General features: G+C 38.9%; 1 protein-coding gene across 3 annotated transcripts in view; it reads left to right on the plus strand.

Moving 5' to 3' along the window:
- Window positions 1-21,337, plus strand: part of XPNPEP3 (X-prolyl aminopeptidase 3) — a 76,295-nt gene that overhangs the window by 39,889 nt on the left and 15,069 nt on the right. For all 3 annotated transcript variants that reach the window (XM_030320735.1, XM_030320737.1, XM_030320738.1), the window contains exons 5-6: window positions 13,775-13,837; window positions 15,126-15,239. In XM_030320735.1, the coding sequence (XP_030176595.1) occupies window positions 13,775-13,837; window positions 15,126-15,239 (177 nt within the window). The remainder of the gene's footprint in view (window positions 1-13,774; window positions 13,838-15,125; window positions 15,240-21,337) is intronic.

Consider the following 21,337-nt stretch of genomic DNA (forward strand, 5'->3'; position numbering starts at 1 on the left):
TCAATGCAAAGCCCAGTGTGGGGCTTGAATTCACAAACCATGAGATCATGACCTGAGCTGAAACCAAAAGTTGGACACTTAACTGACCAAGCCACCCAGACGCCCCTCCTTTTTATATCTTTTTTTTTTAATTTATTTTTTAATTTACATCCAAGTTAGTTAGCATATAGTGCAACAATGAACAATGTTGTTGCCTGAGTTGTTAATGTTAGCCATTCTGACAGGTGAGAGGTGGTATCTCATTGTGGTTTTGATTTGTATTTCCCTGATGATGAGTGATGTTGAGCATTTTTACATGTGTCGGTTGGCCATCTGGATGTCTTCTTTGGAGAAGTGTCTTTTCATGTCTTTTGCCCATGTCTTCACTGGATTATTTGGGTTTTGGGTGTTGAGTTTGATAAGTTCCTTATAGATTTTGTATACTAACCCTTTATCTGATATGTCATTTGCAAATATCTTCTCCCGTTCCATCAGTTGCCTTTTAGTTTTGCTGATTGTTTCCTTTGCTGTGCAGAAGATTTTTATTTTGATGAGGTCCCAATAGTTCATTTTTGCTTTTGTTTCCTTGCAGCCAGAGATGTGTTGAGTAAGAAGTTGCTGTGGCCAAGGTCAAAGAGGTTTTTGCCTGCTTTCTCCTCTAGGACTTTGATGGCTTCCTGTCTTACATTTAGGTCTTTCATCCATTTTGAGTTTATTTTTGTGTATGGTGTAAGAAAGTGGTCCAGGTTCATTCTTCTGCATGTCGCTGTCCAGTTTTCCCAGCACCATTTGCACCATTTATTCCATTGGATATTCTTTCCTGCTTTGTCAAAGATTAGTCGGCCGTTTGTTTGTGGATCCATTTCTGGGTTTTCTGTTCTGTTCCTTTGATCTAAGTGTCTGTTTTTGTGCCATATATCATTTTTAATTAATCATAAAAAACTGAATTATTTTAGGATCTGAATTATTGCCCCCTCTGTTATTTTTTTTGATTTGCTATTTTTGTTGTAAAATTTATATGACATAAAATTTACTATTTTAGCCATTTTTAAGTGTACAACTCAGTGGCATTGAGTACATTCACATTGTTGTACAACCAGCATCATTATCTGTTTCCAGAACTTTTTCATCATCCCAGATAGAAATTCTAACCATTAGAGTTTCCCTTTTCAATAACTCCCCATTTCCCCTTTCACCATCCCCTGATAAGCTCTACCCTACTATGAACTTGTCTATTCTGAGTGCCTCATATAAGTAGAATCATACAACATTTATCTCTTTTTTTCTTGTGTTGCCTATACTTTTGGTGTCCTATCCAAAAAATTATTGCCAAATCCAACATCATGAAACTTTTCCCCTATGTATTTCTCTATGAGTTTTATAATTTTAGCTCTTACATTTCAGACCTTGCCCATTTTTTAGTTAATTTTTGTATGTGTTTCTTAAGAGAATCATATGGGTAAATCTTCATGACCCTGGATTTGGCAATGGATTCTTAAATATGACACCAAAAGCAGTAGTAACAACAACAAAAAAATGAACAAATTGGGCTTCATCAAAATTAAAAACTTTGTGCATCAAAGGACATCATGAAAAGAATAAAAAGATAACTTATGAACAGGAGAAATATTGGCAAATCTGTATCTGATAAGACTCTAATATCCAGAATATATAAAGAACTCTTATAACTCAACAACAAAAAGACAATGGTTCAACTTTTTATTCTTTTGCATGTCCTCTTACTGGATTTTATTTCCCTTGTAAAGTCCTCAATTCATTCTTATCTTTTTATTATCCATAGGAGGAAGTTGAGATTAAAGATCTGAAACTGTCTTTTTATATCCTCCTGGGGTCCAACAACAAAGTCATATATGAAATCCCTTATTACAGTGTCAGTCATAACCAAGTAAGGGGCATCCCATAAAGGTGTTCATTTCCTTCATCAGATAGCACTGACTATCTGATGCAGCTTCAGGAGGTACTGACCATATATATAACAAGGGAGAGTCAGGGCAATATCCCTTCTATGTTGGACACATCCCTTAATCCATTCTAGTAAACTAGGGATTGTCATGTGATCCACAGTAAGCCCTAACATTTCCCTCTCCTCAGCAGTGTTTAAAGCCAAGGATACTGCTCCTTGATCTAAAATTCTCAGGATTCATTTTTAAAAAGAATTCATCAGGTTGCTGCATCTAAATCTGAAAAATGGCTCATTTCCTTCACTGAATAACCCCTTTCACTATCTTTTGTCCTGCCTCGTCAGTTTACCCTACTTGAATTAGTTGTAGTGAATGTCTCTCACAAGCTGATTTATCAAAAAATAAAGTGGCTTGGGTTCCTTTGGTCGGAGCACCACCTATTGGCCAAAGGTGGAATTCTTGTGAAGGAGATTCTGAGCTTGCTTTCAGCTGATACAAAGCAGCAAACAAACAAACAAACAAAAAAACACTGAGTTTTTAGCAGAACTGCCATTGATGTGCACTTCTCTTCCAGTCCATTTTTGCTAGCTGCTAAGGTTCAGGTTCTATCATTTCCTGATTCCACAGATTTCAAAGCCAGTGCTAATTCAAACCAAGAATGGTTTGGCAGTCACCCAAGTTCGTAATTGGATTTTCATCCTCTTTATCAGAATCATTCTTTTTCTTTTAAAATAATGCTTTAACCATATATTTAATAAAAAATAATTCAGGTATGCTGGAACAAATGGATATCCACATGCAAGAGAATGATGTAGGATCCCTACCTCACACCATATACAAAAATTAACTCCAAATGGATCAAAGACCTAAACTTAAGAGCTACAACTATAAAATTCTTAGCAGAAACAAACATTTATGACCTTGAATTCGGCAATGAATTCTTAGATATGACACCAAAATAAGCAACACAAGAGAAATAAATTGGACTTCATCAAAATTATAAACTTCTATGCATCAATCAAAGGACATTATCAAAAAAGTGAAAAGACAACCTATAGAATAGGAGAAAATGTTTGCAATCCATATATCTGATAAAGGTCCAGTATCCAGAATATGTAAAGAGCTCTTGCAACTCAAAAACAAAAAGATAACCCAATTAAAAAATAGGCAGAGGACTTAAATGGGCATTTCTCCAAAAAAGATATACAAATGGCCAATAAGGAATAAAGAGATGCTTAATATCATCAGCTATTGGGGAAATGCAAATCAAAACCAAAATGAGATACCACTTCATACCTGGTAAAATGGCTATAATTTAAAAACAAAGCACATAGGAAGGGAAGATGGCAGTGGAATAGGAGAATCCCTAGGCTCTCTTCATCCCACAAATACAACTAGATAACTGTCAAACCATCCTATATACCCCAGAAATTGATCTGAAGACTGGCAGAACAAACTCTACAACTAAAGGTGGGGAAGAGGCCACATCGAAGAAGGTAGGAAGTGCAGAGACACCGCTTGGGAGAGAAACAGAATGCAGCCCCTGCGGTGGGGACGGAGCCACGATCCCAGGGAAGGGCTAGAACAAACTAGCACACAGGAGAGCACTCAGGGATAACAGATCCCCATAGCAATTGGCTTGGAAAGTGACAGGGCACAAATTTTGTGAGTTCTTGCAACCAGCAGGGCTTAAAGCCTGAAGTTTGAAAGGTCAGCATGCTTGGCTCTGAGAGAGCTCAAAGGACATTGAGGCCGTTCTTGGAGAAAAGGCAGAGCAAACAGCCTGTGGACAAACAATGTGGAAACCACTATTTGAAGAGCACCTGAGGCACAGACTGTAGAGGGTTAGTTGTTCACCTCAGAGTGTATCCCAGTGAAGCAGCAATCATGGAGAGATCCCTCTAAGAACAAAGGAACTGTCAGGCTCCATTTCCCTCCCCGACCCCTCAGCATAAGCACAGGGCCACTAGTGAGAACCAGCAGTGTCAACACTTGCTACCTAAACTGCTTACACCAATCCCCCCTTTTCCACTCCAGTGGAACTGCTCTTCCCAGTCACACTTTCCTCAGTCCCGGGTCATTGGGTCCCACTCCCATCCCAGAAGACCAGCCTGAACCCCTGCCAACACATTTCCCAGCCCGGGAGTTTTGCAGGGCCTTGGTTCCAAAGGTGGGAGCAACAGGTCTCTTTGCAAGCAGACCAGAGAACACTTAGTTGAAATAAACCACATTCAGGCCAGGGACCAGACACTCCCACAACAGGCAAAGAGAGCCCCTGCAGACAAGGCCTCAAGGATAAAGCAGCCAGGACATAGCAGCACATGTTGGAGACACTCCCCAAAACACCAGGCCCTGGGGACAGAGGACACTACATTGCAGGGCACTGCAGGACCTCTTCTTCATAAAGGCATTGCCCTTAAGAACAGGAGATGTAGCTGACTCTCCTAAACAAGCACAGACTTAGACAAAATGAAAAGATGAGATTTGTCCCAATTGAACAGGACAGGGTCATGGCTGGAGAGCTACGCAAAACATGCATAAGTACTTGCCAATGGAGAATTTATTTAAAAAAAAATTTTTTTTTTTAACATTTATTTATTTTTGAGACAGAGAGAGACAAAGCATGAACGGGGGAGGGGCAGAGAGAGAGGGAGACACAGAATCGGAAGCAGGCTCCAGGCTCCGAGCCATCAGCCCAGAGCCCGACGCGGGGCTCGAACCCACGGACCGCGAGATCGTGCGGACGCTCAACCGACTGAGCCACCCAGGCGCCCCGCCAGTGGAGAATTTAAAGCAATGATTATAAGGTTACTCAGCGAACTTGAGAAATAGTGGAGGGCATCAGAGAGATCATAACACAGAGATAAGGAATAACGTAGCAGAGATAAAGGGCCCTTCTTCCAGCAGTCTGGAAGAAGCAGAGAAACAATGTAATGACCTAGAAGACAGAGTAATAGAAAGTAATCAAGCTGAACAAAAGAGAGAGAAAAGAATTATGCAAAATGAGAATAGACTTGGGAAATTCAGTGACTTCATCAAACATAATAACATTTATATTATAGGAGTCCCAGAAGAAGAACAGAGAGAAAAGGGGGCAGAGCATTTATTTGAAGAAATAATAGCTAAAGACTTACCTAATCTGGGGAAGGAAAGAGATAGGCAGATCCAGGAGGCACAGAGAACCCCCCCAAAAATCAACAGAAGCAGATCCACACCAAAACATATTGTAATTAAAATGGCAAAATATAGGGGTGCCTAGCTGGTTCAGTCAGTAGAGCATGTAGCTCTTGATCTCAGGGGTCATGAATTTGAGCCCCACATTGGGTGTAGAGATTACTCAAATAAATAAATAAACACGTACATACATACATACATACATACATAAAGCCAAACATAGTGATAAAGAAAAAATATTAAAAGCAGCAAAATAGGGACACCTGGGTAGCTCAGTTGTTGAGCAACCAACTCTTGATTTCAGCTCAATTCATGATCCCAGGGTTGCGGGATCAAGGACAGCATCTGACTCCACAGCCAGCATGGAGCCTACCTGAGATTCTCTCTCCCTCTGCCCCTGTCCCCCACACTCTTGCTTTCTCGCTCTCTCTATAAAATAAAATGTAAATATAAATAAATAAAAGCAGCAAGATAAAAGAATACAGTTACATACAAAGGAAATCCCATAAGGCTATCAGCAGATTTTTTCAGGTGAAGCTTTCCAAGCAAGAAAGGAATAGCATGATATATTCAAAGTGCTGAATGGAAAAAACCTGCAGCCAAGAATATGCAGCAAGGCTATCTTCAGAACAGAGGAGAGATAAAGAGTTTCACAAACAAAAACTAAAGGAGTTCATGACCACTAAACCAGTCCTATAAGAAATATTAAAGGAGAATTGAGTGGGGGAAAAATGACTGTATGAAGGTAGGAAACAAAAGCAGTAAAAATGAATATTTCTGTAAAAAAAAAATCAGTCAAGGAACTCACAAAATAAAAGGATGTCAAATATGACACCATGTACCAAAAACATGGGGAGGACAGGAGTAAATAATGGGTTCAAACTTAAATGCCCATCAACTTATATAGACTGCTGTATGCAGAAGAGGTTATATACAAACCTAATGGTAACCACAAGTCAGAAACCACTAATAACTATGCAAAGAATAAAGAGAAAGAAATCCAAATATATCACTAAAGAAAACCAGCAAACCATGAAAGAGAGAAAGACAAGAAAGGATCAGAAAAAAATTTTAAGAAACAACCACAAATAAAATGTCCGTAAATATGTATCTACCAATAATTACTTTGAATGTAAATGGACTAAATGCTCCAATCAGAAGACATAGGGTGAGGATGCCTGGCTGGCTTAGTTGGTGGAGCATGTGACTCTTGATCTCGGGTTTGTCAGTTTAAGCCCCTCATTGAATGTGCAGATTACTTAAAATCTTACCAAAAAAAAATTGGGGAGATGGGGCACCTGGGTGGCTCAGTTGGTTAAGCAGCTGACTCCTGATTTCACCTCAAGTCATGATCTCATCGTTCAGTTCGTGGGATCAAGCCCTGGTTGGACTCTGCACTCACAGTGCGGAGCCTGCTTGGGATTCTTTCCCTCTCTCTCTGTTCCTCCCCCTACTCCCGCTATCTCTGTCTCTCTAAAATAAATAAACTTAAAAAAAAATAAACATTAAAAAAAAAAGACATAGGGTGACAGAATGAATTAAAAAACAAGACTCATCTATATATTGCCTACTGAAGACTCATTTTAGACCTAAAGACACCTGCAGATTGAAAGTGAGGGAATGGAATAACAGTTGTCATACAAATGGATGTAAAAAGAAAGCTAGAGTAGCAATACTTGTATCAGACAAAATGGACTTTAAAACAAAGACTGTAACGAGACAAAGGACACTATATAATAATAAAGTGGACAATCCAACAAGAAGATACAACAATTATAAATATTTATGCACTCAACATGGAGCACCCAAATTCATAAAACAGTTAATAACAAACAAAAAAGAACTAATGGATAATAATACAATAAGAGGACTTTAACACCCACTTACATCAATGGATAGATCATTTAATTAAAAAATCAACAAGGAAACAGTGGCTTTGAATGACATACCGGACCAGATGGATTTAACAGATATATTCAGCCATTCTATCCTAAAATAGCAGGATACACATTGTTTTCAAGTGCATGTGGAATATTCTCCAGAATAGATCACATATTAGACCACAAAACAAGCCTCAACAAATTCTAAAAGATCGAAGTCATACCATGCATGTTTTCTGATTTTAATGCTATGAAACTATAAGTCAACCACCAGAAAAAATATGAAAAGACCACATATGCATAGAGCTTTAATAACATGCTACTAAACAATGAATGAGTCAACCAGGAAATAAAAGAAGAAATTAAAAAGTACATGGAAACAAATGAAAACACAACATTTCAAAACCTTTTGGATATAGCAAAAGCAGTCCTAAGAAGGAAGTTTTTAGCAATGCAGGCCTACCTCAAGAAGCAAGTAAAATCTCAAATAAACAACATAACCTTTCACCTAAAAACTAGAGCAGAAATAAATGATATAGAAACTAAAAAAAAAAAAAAAAAACAGAGCAGATCAATGAAACAAGGAACTGGTTCTTTGAAAAAAATCAATAAAATTGGTAAACCTCTAGCCAGCCTCTTCAAGAAAAAGAGAAAGGACTCAGATGAAATCACAAATGAGAGAGGAGAAATAACAAACACCAGAGAAATACAAACAATTATAAGAGAATATTATGAAAAACGGTATGCCAACAAATTGGACAACCTAGAAGAAATGGGTAAGTTCCTAGAAACATGTAATCTACCCAAACTAAAATGTGACGAAATAGAAACTTTAAACAGACTGATTACTAGCAAAGACATTGAATCAGTAATCAAAAACTCCCAACAAAGAAAAGTTCAGGACCAGATGGCTTCACAGGCAAATTCTACCAAACATTTAAAAAAGAGTTAATGCCTATCCTTCGCAGATTATTCCAGAAAATAAAAGAGGAAGGAAAACTTCCAAATTCATTCTATGAGGCCAGCATTACCCTGATACCAAAATCAGAAAAAGACACCACAAAAAAAGAGATCTCTGATGAACATGGGTGCAAATATCCTCAACAAAGTACCAGCAAACCTAATCCAGCAATACGTTAAAAAAAGCATTCACCAAGATCAAGTGGGATTTATTCCTGGGTTTCATGGGTTCCAATATTTGCATATCAATCAACACAATACATCATATCAATAAAAGAAAGGACAAGAACTGTAGGATAATTTCAATAGATGCAGAAAAAGCATTTGACAAAGTACAACATCCATTCATGATAAAAATCTTCAACAAAGTAGATTTAAAAGAAACATACCTCAACATAATAAAGGCTACATGTGAAAAACTAACAGCTAACATCATTCTCAATGCGAAAAAATAGAGCCTTTCAGCGAAGGTCAGGAACAAGACAAAGATGTCCCCTCTCACCACTTATATTCAAAGCTCTAGCCACAGCAATCAGACAACAAAAAGAAATAAAGGCATCCCAATCAGTAAGGAAGACATAAAACTTTCATTATTTGGAGGTGACATGATATATAGTTAGAAAACTCAAAAGACCCCAGCAAAAAACTGCTAGAACCAATAAATGAATTTAGTAAAGTCGCAGGATACAAAATCAACGTACAGAAATCTGTTGCATTTCCACACACCAATAAGGAAGTAGCAGAAAGAGAAATTAAGAAACCAGTCCCATTGGGGCACCTGGGTGGCTCAGTCGGTTGGGCATCCAACTTCGGCTCAGGTCATGATCTCGCAGCTCGTGAGTTGGAGCCCCGCGTCTGCCTCTGTGCTGACGGCTCAGAGCCTGGACCTTGCTTCGGATTCTGTATCTCCCTCTCTCTCAAATATAAACAGAAAGGAAGGAAGGAAGGAGGGAGGGAGGGAGGGAGGGAGGGAGGGAAGGAGGAAGGAAGGAAGGAAGGAAGGAAGGAAGGAAGGAAGGAAGGAAGGAAGGAAGGAAGGAAGGGGAAACAGTCCCATTGGAAAGAAGAAGGAAGGAAGGAAGGGGAAACAGTCCCATTGGAGTGCCTGGGTGTATCAGTCAGTTAAGTGTCTGACTCTTGGTTTTGGCTCAGATGGCGATCTTGCAGCTTTGTGGATTTGAGCCTCGCATCAGGGTCTGCAGTGGCAGTGCAGAGCTTGCTTGGGATTCTCTCTCCTCTCCCTGTGCCTCTCCCCTACTCGCGCTGTCTTTGTGTCTCTCAAAATGGATGAATAAACTCAGAAGGAAGGAAAGAAGTAAACGAAACAATCCCATTTACAATTGCACCAAAAAGGGGCACCTGGGTGCTTAAGCTCAGGTCATGATCTCACAGTTCATGAGTTCAAGCCCTGCATTGGGCTCTGTGCTAACAGCTCGCATTCTGTGTCGCAGCTCTCTGCCCCTCCCCCACTCACACTCTCTCCCCCCCCCCTCAAAAATAAATAAGCATTTTTTTAAAGTAAAAAAAACAATTGCACCAAAAATAATAAGATACCCAGGAAACCTAATCAAAGAGTGAGAGACCTGTACTCTGAAAACTGTAAAACACTAATAAAAGAAATTAAAGACAGTACAAAAAAATGGAAAGACATTCTATGCTCATGGATTGGAAGAACAACTATTGTTAAAATGTCTGTACTATGCAAAGCAGTCTCCATATTTAATGCAATTCCTGTCACAATACCAACAGCATTTTTTCACAGAACAAACAATCCTAAAATTTGTGTGGAACAACAAAAGACCCTGAATAGCCAAAGCAGTCTTGCAAAAGAAAAACAACTGGAGACATCACAGTTCTGGACTTCAAATTATTTCAAAGCTATAGTGATCAAAACAGTATGGTACCAGCACAAAAATAGACTCATAGACTCATAGTGGAACACAATAGGTGGCCTAGAAATAAACCCATAATTACATGGCCAATTAATTTTGACAAAGCAAGAAAGAATATCCAGTGGGGAAAAGACAGCCTCATTGATAAGACTGTGCTGAGAAAACTAGACAGCAACATGCAAAAGAATGAAGCTAGACCACTTATACCATACACAAAAGTAAACTCAATAAAGACCTACAGCCATAAAAATCCTTGAAGAGAGCAGAGGTAGTAATTTCTCTGACTGGCCATCACAACTTTTTTCTAGATAGGACCCCTGAGGCAAGGGAAACAAAAGCAAAAATAAACTGTTGGGACTACATCAAAATAAAAACTTCTGCACAGTGAAAGAAACAATCAACAGAACTAAAAGCAACCTACAGAATGGGGGAAGATATTTGCAAGTGACATACCCAATAAAGAGTTAGTATCCAAAGTATATAAAGAACTTATAAAACTGAGCCCCTCTCCCAAAAAAACCCCAAATAATCCAGTTAAAAATGGACAGAAAAGGGTGCCTGGGTGGCTCAGTCCATTAAGTGTCTGACTCTTGATTTCAACTCAGGTCGTGATCTCACAGTTTGTGGGTTCAAGATCCATATCAGAGCCTGCTTGGGATTCTCTGTCTCCCTCTGTCTCTCTCCCTCTCTCAATCTCTCTCTCTCAAAATAAATAAATAAAAACATTTTTTTTAAATGGGCAGAAGACATGAACAGACATTTCTGCAAGGAAGACATCCAAATGGCCAAAAGACACATGAAAAGATGCTCATCAGGAGTGCCTGGGTGACTCAGTTGGTTAAGATTCAGCTCAGGTCATGATCTCATGGTACAGAGATCTCTGCTGATAGCATGGAGCCTGCTTGGGATTCTTTCTGTCTCCCCCTGTCTCTCTCCCCTGATTGTGCGCACGCACGCTCTCTCTCTCAAATAAACTTTTAAAAAATTAACCAATTTTTTAAAAATGCTCATCATTGCTTATCATCAGGGAAATGCAATTCAAATTACAATGATATATCACCTCACATCTGTCAGAATGGCTAAAATCAAAAACACAAAACAGGTGTTGGCAAGGATGTGGAGAAAAGGAACCCTCTTGCGCTCTTGGTAGGAATGCAAACTGGTGCAGCCACTCTGGAAAACTGTATGGAGGTTGCTCAAAAAGTTGAAAATAGAACCACTCTATGATGCAGCAATTGCACTCCTGGATATTTACCCAAAGAATACAGAAACACTAATTCAAAGGGATATGTGCACCCCTATGTTTATAGGCACATTATTTACAGTAGACAAGATATGGAAGCAGTCCCAAGTGTCCATTGATTGGTGAATAAAGAAGAATAGCATGTATATATATGTATAATGTGTGTATACACGCACACATACACGATGGAATGTTACTCAGCCATAAAAAAAAGAATGAAATCTTGCCATTTGCAAAGGCATGGATGGAACTAGAGAGTATAATGCTAAGCAAAGCAAGTCAGTTGGAGAAAGGTAGATACCATGTAATTTCACTCATGTGAAATTTAAGAAATGAAACAAATGAGCAAAAGGGAGATAAAAAAGAGAGACAAACCAAGAAAGAGACTCTTAACTGTAGAGAACAAACTGAGGGTTACCAGAGGGGAGGTGGGTAGGAGGAGAGGGTGAAATAGGTGATTAAGGAGTGCATTTGTGATGAGTACGGGGTGATGAAAATAAAAACTTAAAAAGTAAATAAATAAAAGTAAAACACACACAGGAAAAAAAAACAAATTTTGGTAGAGATGTGAAAATTTGGAACATTTTTACATTACCAGTGGGACTGTGAAATGTTTCAGCCACTGTGGAAAATAGCTTGGAGGTTTCTGAAAAACTTAAACAGAATTAACATGTGCCCTAGCAATTCTACTCCTAGGTGTATGACCAGAAGAATTAAAAACAGGTACTCAAATACTTGTACACAAATGTTCACAGAAGCGGTATTCACAGTAGCCAAAAGATGCAAACAACCCATATGTCCATCAATGGGTGAATGCATAGACAAAAGGGTGTGTGTGTGTATATATGTGTGCACAGGCACACATGCTTACACGCGTGCCTTTCAGTAAAGGTTTGAAAGGAAATTAATAAAAAGACAAAGGGTGCTGGTTAGAGCCAAAAAACAAAAAGACAAGGGCGCCTGGGTGGCTCAGTCGGTTAAGCGTCCGTCTTTAGCCCAAGTCATGATCTCGCAGCCTGTGAGTTCGAACGCCTCATCGGGCTCTGTTCCACAGCTCAGAGCCTGGAGCCTGCTCCAGATTCTGTGTCTCTCTGCCCTCCCCCTGCTCGCACTCTGTCTCTCTCTCTCAAAAATAAACATTAAAAAAAAAAAAAAGACATATCCCTCTTTTAAGTGAATGAGCCTCACTAGAGATCCCATTCTCTTCTTTTGTTATGTTTTGTTTTAGCTTCGTGGTGAAAATGTAGTGCCAACAATTTATTCATCGGCATTTGCGTGTGTATGTACGTAAATAAGTATACTTTAAATTTAATTAATTCATTCAGCAGATATTTATGGAGTATTTGCTATGGTGCCAGGTACTGTTCTAGGTTCTAAAGACACAGTGGTGAGCAACCCAGACTTGCCGTGTGTCGCTGCCCTCAGTGTACACTCCAGTTGAAAGACAAGAAACAAGCATGCTGTATGGTCAGCTGGAATTCAATGCTCTCGAGAAAAATGAAGCAGTGGAAGGGATAAAGTAGCGCCAGTGCTCAGTTAGGCAGGGTGATCAGAAAGGCCTAAGGATGAAACTTTTGAGAGAAGATCCGAATGAGAAAAGGAGCAAGCCCTGAAGCTGTTTCCATTATCATCCCTCTCACTTATCCTCCATTGGGCTCTTCTATGGTGAGGTCATTGCCTTGTATTTAGAGAAATGTTATTAAAAACATTCCTTCCCACGTTGCCTTCACTCTTAGAACATAGCAACTCCAGAGAAATTCGTTTCTAGCTATGGTATCATATAGCCCTATCCCTGTGCATCTGATTTGTTTTTATCCCACAGGCATGGGAAATAGAGCTGATGTTTTCCTTTTTCACACCGGCTGCTAGAAAACTCAGTTATATTTGCGGTCTGTCCACAGTTGCTATTGTCATCAGGAAGGTCATTATGGTATACATTACTATTTTGTTGAGCTCCATTCCCCTTAAGGCTTGCTTTTTTTTTTTTAACTCTACCATGAATTTATGCTATCTTGTTGTATTTTGTGCATCCGTGTAAGCTAATCTAAATCTTTTTTGGCATGGGGTATAGTGGTGAATTTTAAGCATATATATTTATAAAAGTAGAAAACACACACATGCACTGTGGCTACTACAGAGAAATAATTTAAGTACTTATACTATATATGACTCTTAAACTTATAGTATAAGTACTTATACTATATGTGACTCTGAACTTGGGGCAGTTTTGTCCCTCAGGGGATATTTGGCAATACCTTATTGTCACAGTTGGGGAGTGCTGCTGGCATCCTACATTGAACAGGACAATCCCCCTGCCTCCCAACATACAGTTATCTAGTCCAAAATGTCAGCAATAGTGCAGAGGTTGAGAAACCTTGCTATGGACTGGACCATTCAATCCATTATTTCATATATTTCTGGGCTATTTTGTTACAGAAATGGCAAAATGTGTTCCCGTGTCACTTATTGTAGCATACAGCGTATATTCTGAGCGTATATACTATCAGTTGGGTGCCCTTTCCACTAAATCTGTCATCAGTCACATAGTCCTAAAAGCAATAGTTTCTTCTTCAGAATCTATATTATCATGCTCACAAAGTCACAACTTCAGGTCAACAAAATTGGGGAGAAAGGTGCTTTTCACCTGAGCTCCAGTATTTTGAATGTTTGAGTAAGCAACAGTTAAAATGAGACTGTTCTTTTCATTCTCCATTCTGTCTGCAGGCTTTCATAGAGACCATGTTTGCCAGCAAAGCTCCTGTGGAGGAAGGCTTTCTCTATGCTAAGGTGAGCTTTAAAAGATTGGGAAGGTTTTGGGGTGCCTGGGTGGCTCAGTCGGTTAAGCGTCCGGCTTCAGCTCAGGTCGTGATCTCACAGTTCAGTTCTGCGTTCATGCCCTGCGTCAGGCTCTGTGCTGACAGCTTGAAGCTTGGAGACTGCTTCGGATTCTGTCTCTGTCTCTCTGCCCCTCCCCTCCTCGCTCTGTCTCTCTGTCTCTCCGTCTCTCTCTCTCAAATATAAAAAATAAAAAATAAAACATTAAAAAAAAATAAAGATTGGGAAGCTTTTGTTGGAGGCAAAAATATTAAGTAGTTCATTAGCAGATGGCTTCTAGTTGGCTTTCATGGGAGTGACCGGGATATCAGTGGAGAGGACTTGGTTCTTAAACGTCACTGATAATGTATTAGATGTGTCTAAAATACTCAGAGCTACAATTAAATGAAGAAAATTGCGAAGTAGAACACATGAAGAAGCAAAGACACGATTGTGTCTCCTCTCACAGGAGGAGAATCTGAGTCGTATTGGAGACAGCTCCATGGATGGGCATGCTCCATCCTAGGACAAAGTGAAATTGGTAGAATTTACCATTTGCCAGGCATCCTTTTTCACTTTTCCAGCACTTGTAGGTTGGTAGCTATTTGAAAAGTTGAAATTAGTAGTGCAGAAGTGTTGTTAATGCAAGCCGTATTCCAGTGTTTATCTAAATAAGAATAAAAAATAGTGGGGCACCTGGATGGCTCAGTTGGTTAAGCGTCCAACTTCGGCTCTGGTCATGATCTCACAGCTCGTGAGTTCAAATGCCGCATCGGGCTCTGCTGACAGCTCAGAGCCTGGAGCCTTCTTCGGGTTCTGTGTCTTCTCTCTCTGCCCCTCACCCACTTGCTCTCTCTCTCTCTCTCTCTCTCTCTCTCTCTCTCTCTCAAAAATCAACATTTAAAAAAAAGAATAAAAGATAGAAACTTTACTTGACTGTATCTCTGTACTCAGCCTTGATTGTAAGTTTTCTGTGTTCTCTTCTGGACTTAATTTGAAAATCTTAGGAAATTTGGAGCACTCAGAGGAACCAAGCAGACATAATAATAGGGTCAAATAACAGGATTGGAGTGGGGAATAAAAAATAGACTGAAATGGAAGCATAAGAAGTTTGGTTAGATTTGATAACTCGTTTTCCAGAAATGACAAAGAAGTACTTGAACGGAGGGACGGACTGTCGAGGAGAGCCCTGGCTGGCACAGCCCGGAGGAAATCCTGTCTTCAGTCATACTTGTCGTCATGCTTGGCTCTTGTTTTTCAGTTCGAATTTGAATGCCGGGCCCGCGGTGCAGACATCTTAGCCTACCCGCCTGTGGTTGCTGGAGGTAATCGGTCCAACACTTTGCACTATGTGAAGAATAATCAGCTCATCAAGGTACATGAAATGCCCTTCAGTGCCGCCTCCTATGGTGCCACTTACAAACCACTTTATTGTTTATAAAATGATTTTACAGACATTATCTCATTTGATCCTCATGTTAGTACTTTGAGATAGGAGCAACTATTGACATACCTGTTTAATAGATGTGGAAAATAAACTTAAAAAATTAGGCAACTCATTAGGGCAGAGCCAAGAATTCTACTCTAAGGCCTTTGCTCATCTCCTTCTGAAAGGACTTGTGGCAACAGTGGATCAAGCATATTTTGGGAGCAGACAGATTTTAAGAGTACCTTATTAGCTATGAGGGAACCTACCTTTTATGGTTTTCTCCCCAAGTGACTATACAAGTAAAGATTGTATATACCTTTATTAAGTCCACTTTCAATTATCTATTTTAATTTTCAGTAATTTCAAAAGAATAAATATAGCATACATGTAAAGTATACAGCATATTTTTTAAATGAATACCCATGAACCAATCACTCAGCTCAAGAGCTAGAACATTACCAATACTGTATGTATCTTTATGCTCTGCTATCCTAATGCCTCCCTCCCAGAGGTAACTAATTGGTACCCTAAATTTTTGTTCATCATTCCCTTGATTTTTTTTATGTAGTTGTATCACACACACAAACAATATTAGTTAGTTCTACTTGTTTGTGAACTATATAAAAATTATATACTGCTATATGTAGTTTTGGGGAACTTTTTTTCTTATTCATAAGTGTGATAATACAAATTTTTTCCCAAGTATTTGTACCTATTTATACTCCTACTGGTGGTGCGTAATTCTGTTTACCACATCCTCTTATCCTTTGATGCTATCAGACTTCTTAACTTCTGCCATTCTAATTGGTATAAAACAGTATCTCGTTGTGGTCTTAATTTCCATTACCTTAATTACCAGTGGAATTAAGCATTTTTTTTTTCTGTTTTAATCTGTAGCACTGCTATTTTCAACTTGCTGATGTGTTGTTTGGGATATAATAATCTATGTTCATGGATGAAATTGGCTTATTTTTCTCATACTATCTTTTTCTGATTTGTATATCAAATGAGTTAGGTTGTTTTTAATATTATGAAGTGATTTAATGTGTTTTTTTTTTTTTTTAATTGAGTAGAATATCCCTGTAGACCTATTTGGGCCTGATATTTTCCTTTGTAGACTTTTTGAACTACCGATTCAATTTCATTAATATACTAAAGCTTTCTGTTTTATTTTTTTTTAATTTTTTTTTTCAACGTTTATTTATTTTTGGGACAGAGAGAGACAGAGCATGAACGGGGGAGGGGCAGAGAGAGAGGGAGACACAGAATCAGAAACAGGCTCCAGGCTCTGAGCCATCAGCCCAGAGCCCGACGCGGGGCTCGAACTCACGGACCGCGAGATCGTGACCTGGCTGAAGTCGGACGCTTAACCGACTGCGCCACCCAGGCGCCCCTGTTTTATTTTTTAACAAACATTTATTCTTATAAAATGTAACTACTGGTAAAGTACTTAAAACTTAAAGGAAAAGTTTAATATTAATTATAAAATGAACACCCACGTAACCATTGTCCATACTTGGCAAGCTACACCTCTCTAGGCCAATCCAGCCTGCTCCTTTGTTTTGTGAATAAAGTTTTGTTGGAATACAGCCGTTCCTGCTTTCTTCCCACAGTGGCAGAGTTGAATAGTTGCATCAGAAACAGTATGGTCCACAAAGTAAAAAATATTTACTACTTAGCCCTTTACAGAAAAAGTTTGTGAATGCCTGAATCAGGACATTACTAGCCTTCCACCCCTAAAAAGCTTTTCCACCATGTGGTTCTTCCCAATGATAATTTCTTCCCTCCCTGATGGGATAACCACCACCCTGATTTTGATGGTCATCAATTCCTTGCTTTTCATTTTATTTTACTACTAATGAATAATAGAATTTAACGTAGTTTGGTTTTGGTTATGTTTGAACTTTATAGATTTCAAATATTGTATCTGCATCTTTTTCGTATAACAGTATGTTGTTGCATGCTACTGTGGTTTGTTCTAGTGTGGAACAGCAGTTAAAGTGTGGTCCATGAGGTTAAATATATTTTCATAAGAATACCCAGACATTATGTGTCTCTTTCACTCTCGTTCTCTTCAGCGCACGGAGATGGACCCTAGAGGCTTTATGACATCAACATCATACCAAATTGAAGGCAAAAGCAGATATGAGATTCTAGCTGTTTTTTGTTTTGCTAGACAAAGAGATTTGTAAAAATGTACGCTACATTTCTAACTATTTTTATTTAGAAAAACAGTTACTTTTCATTAAAAATGCTATTTATCTTAGGGGCGCCTGGGTGGCGCAGTCGGTTAAGCGACCGACTTCAGCCAGGTCACGATCTCGCGGTCCGGGAGTTCGAGCCCCGCGTCAGGCTCTGGGCTGATGGCTCAGAGCCTGGAGCCTGTTTCCGATTCTGTGTCTCCCTCTCTCTCTGCCCCTCCCCCATTCATGCTCTGTCTCTCTCTGTCCGAAAAATAAACGTTGAAAAAAAAAAAATTTTTTAAATGCTGTTTATCTTAAATGTAATAGGTTTATTGTTATTTTTAAATGAATTAATAAATATTATAAAGTTTTCTGTTTTAATTTATTAATATGATAAGTATCTATTAGGTGGACATTTCTATTATTTCCAGGTTTTTACCATTATGAACAATATTCTGTGAACATTCTTGTACATATTCCTAGTATATGAGTCATCAAGTTTGTCTAAGGACACTTAATTAGTGGAATTGATGGGTCATAGGTATGCATATTTGTAACTTTAGTAGAAAATGCCAGACATTTCCAAAGTGATTATATCAGTTTATACTTCATTTTGCCTGAGACAGTTTGGTAGGTTATAATTTTATACCATTATGTCTAAGTTTTTAAAATTACTCATGGTATTGTCTTACCTTTTAATCTTTTGTAATTATAGTTATATACCTTTTTACATTCTTGATATATTTTTGCCTCTTCTCATTTTTTCTAATAAATCTTAGTAGTTTCTTTAAAACATAAACATGCACCAGCAATTCCATTTATAGGTATTTTTCCAAAAAAATTGAAACGTAGGTCCACAAAATGCCTTGTACAAGAATGAATGTTTATAGCAAGTTTGCTCCTGATAGACCAGGCGTCTCTTACCAGGATATTAAGTAAGGAAATTGCTATGTGGTGTATTCTTAAAATGAAAAGGAACAAACCACTGTACTACCAACAGATAAATGGTCTCAAAGCATTGTGCTGACTGAATAAGTCAGACACAAAAATTAGACGCTCTATGATCCCGTCTGTATGAAGTTCTGAAATAGGCAAAACCACTCTGTATTGATAGAAATCAGATCAGTGGTTGCTTCGGATGGAATATTGACTGGGAAGGCACCTGAGGGAGTGGTTACATGGGTTTTGACAAAACTGACCTAACTCTATATACTTAAAAATCTGTGCATTTTACCGTGTACATTATACCTCGAGAACTTCGACTAAAAAAGGAAATCCCAATAAAAAAAGAGGTTTGTTCGGTTTGTTACTCTTGTAAAACCAACTTTTCATCATTAATGCTATTTTATCTTTGTTTATTATTTCATTACACTGGCCCCTTGCCTTTATTAATTTCACCCTTCTCCTTTTTGTGTTTATTCTCTTGTTTTTTTCTTGTTCTTAAATTAGATACTGAACTCATTAATTTTCATCCTTCTTTTCTTATTATAAGTGTTTAAGGATAGATTTTTCACTTTCATTATAGTCCATAAGGTTTGCCTAAGTTGTTAAATGTATATTAAAAACAATAAATAGGGGTGTCTGCGTGGCTCAGTCGGTTAAGTATCTGACTCTTGGTTTCAGCTCAGGTCATGATCTCACGGTTTGTGAGTTCGAGCCCCACGTCAAGGCTCTATTAGTGCAGAGCCTGCTTGGACTCTTTCTCACTATCTCTCTGCCTCTCCCCTGCTTGCTCACTCTCTCTCAAAATAAACTTTAAAAAACACACAATAAATATCATGTACTGCTTACAAATAATTATCAAATAAACAACCATGTGTCTACCATCTAGGATGAAAAGAACATTACTAGTCCCCTGGGCAATATCAAGTACATCTTTCTGTCTTCTACCATCTTGACTTTTGTTTTAATCCATTTTATTTTGTTTTCCTGGTTTTACCACCAGTGTGTCTGTTCCTAAACAGTATAGTGTTCATTCCTGAAAAACTGGAGAATAAGCACCAGTGTCGCTGTACAGGGACAGAAAAGTATTGCCGTTATTAGATAAATTGGCCTGAGAGAAAACAAGTTGAGAACTTCTAGGTCATAGTCTTGGCTTTGGTTATCTGAAAGTTTACAAGGGTCCTCTCTGGTGAAGTCAGTGGGCAAGGTCCTCAACAAGCTTTAAGAAATGCAGGGTACTGTGGGGCCTCTGGGAGAGCTCTGGTGTGGACTTGGTAGTAAGCATCTGGCAGAAATGCAGTCCGAGAGCAGGCTGCCCTGTGGTTCTGCCTCTATGCTCACCACAGCTCTCTCCAACCATCAGAAGCAGGTTTGTTTCGATTTACATGCATGTTCACCTTTCCTTCTCACATCTTCGATGGCCCTCCCAGGATCACCTTCCTTCAGCCTGAAGAAAATCCTTTAGATGAAGGTCTGTTGCTGAGAAAATTTTCTGGTTTTGTTTAGCTGAAATATCTTTATTTCATTCTCAATTCTTGATGAAGGCTGTACCAAAGAAACTATCTTCACTTTTCAGTCATCACCTGTAGTATATCATTCCCCTTTCTCCTGACTTTCAGTGTTGCCGATTAAAAACAAACAAACAAACAAACAGGGGCACCTGGGTGGCTCAGTTGGCTAAGCGCCTGACTTGGGCTCAGGTCGTGATCTCACAGTTTGTGAGTTCAAGCCCCATGTTGGGTTGTGTGCTGACAGTTCAGAGCCTGGAGCCTGTTTCAGATTCTGTGTCTCCCTTTCTCTCTGCCTCTCCCCTGCTCATGCTGTCTCTGTTTCTCCCTCAAAAATAAATAAACATTTTTTTAAAAAGTTAAAAAACAAACAAAACATAATTGTCATTTCCTATGGGGTCTCTCTTTTTGCTTTGGCTACTTTTAAGATTTATTTTTCTTTGGTGTTTCTGGTTTTTTGTATGTCTAAGAACAGATTTATTTTTACATATCGTCATTATGGTCCCTTCTTCCTCCGGAATCTGTGCGTTCGTGGAAATCCTCAGACCATGGTGTAGATACCGTCTCTCCTACGCTGTCTCGATCCACTTCCGTGATCTCAGTTAGATGCATGTTAGACCTCTGTCTGGTCTCAGTAAGCTAACTTTCATGTTTATTTTTGCCTTGTCTCTCTCTGTCATGTTCTCAGAGCCTTCGGTATGTCTGTCTTCCATGAAACTAGTTTTTTTCCCCTTTGGTTGTCTTATCTGCTTCTTCAGCCATCCCCTCCCTGGGTGATTGACTTCAGCAGTTGTTTTTATTTCCTTTTGGTCCCTTTCAAATCGGAGTTATTGTCAGTTGTCTCTTGTTGCTTATTCGTCTTTGTGATTCCGTACTTTATCCCTTTAAGGCTTTCATAATAGCCCTTCCATATCTAATCATTCCCTTATCTGAAGTCTTGGAAGATTTAAATTTGTTGTTCCTGCCGACTCTCAGGCGTGGTGACCTACATTAGGTGCTTGACAACCTTGGCTTGTGAGCTCACATTTGCCTGATGTTATTTTTTAGAAATCATGCCAGCCCAGATTTGGGGGAAATTTCTTCCAAAGGTTGTTTGATTATGCTTTTGCCAGAAGTCAAGTGGATCCTAGTGCCCTGCGACTCTTATATCCCCTATGAGCATCCTAGATTAATGCAAAAATGTCCGGCTCCTTTTCCCCACTTTGCTGCAGGACCTCAGGGCAACATCTCCTTTTCTATATATACTGTACCACTTACCTTATCACTACTTTCAGCTCTAGTTTCAGTTCTAGGGTGTCTTTTTTCAAGAGAGAAAATGTCTTTAGGACATCTCTTGCATTATGTAATGCCAGCCTTTCATAAAATATATTTTCGATCCAGCATCTAGTTGTTTTCTAACAAGAAACGTATT

Source organism: Lynx canadensis, chromosome B4 (genome assembly GCF_007474595.2).
Source record: "Lynx canadensis isolate LIC74 chromosome B4, mLynCan4.pri.v2, whole genome shotgun sequence".
Lineage (NCBI taxonomy): Eukaryota > Metazoa > Chordata > Mammalia > Carnivora > Felidae > Lynx > Lynx canadensis.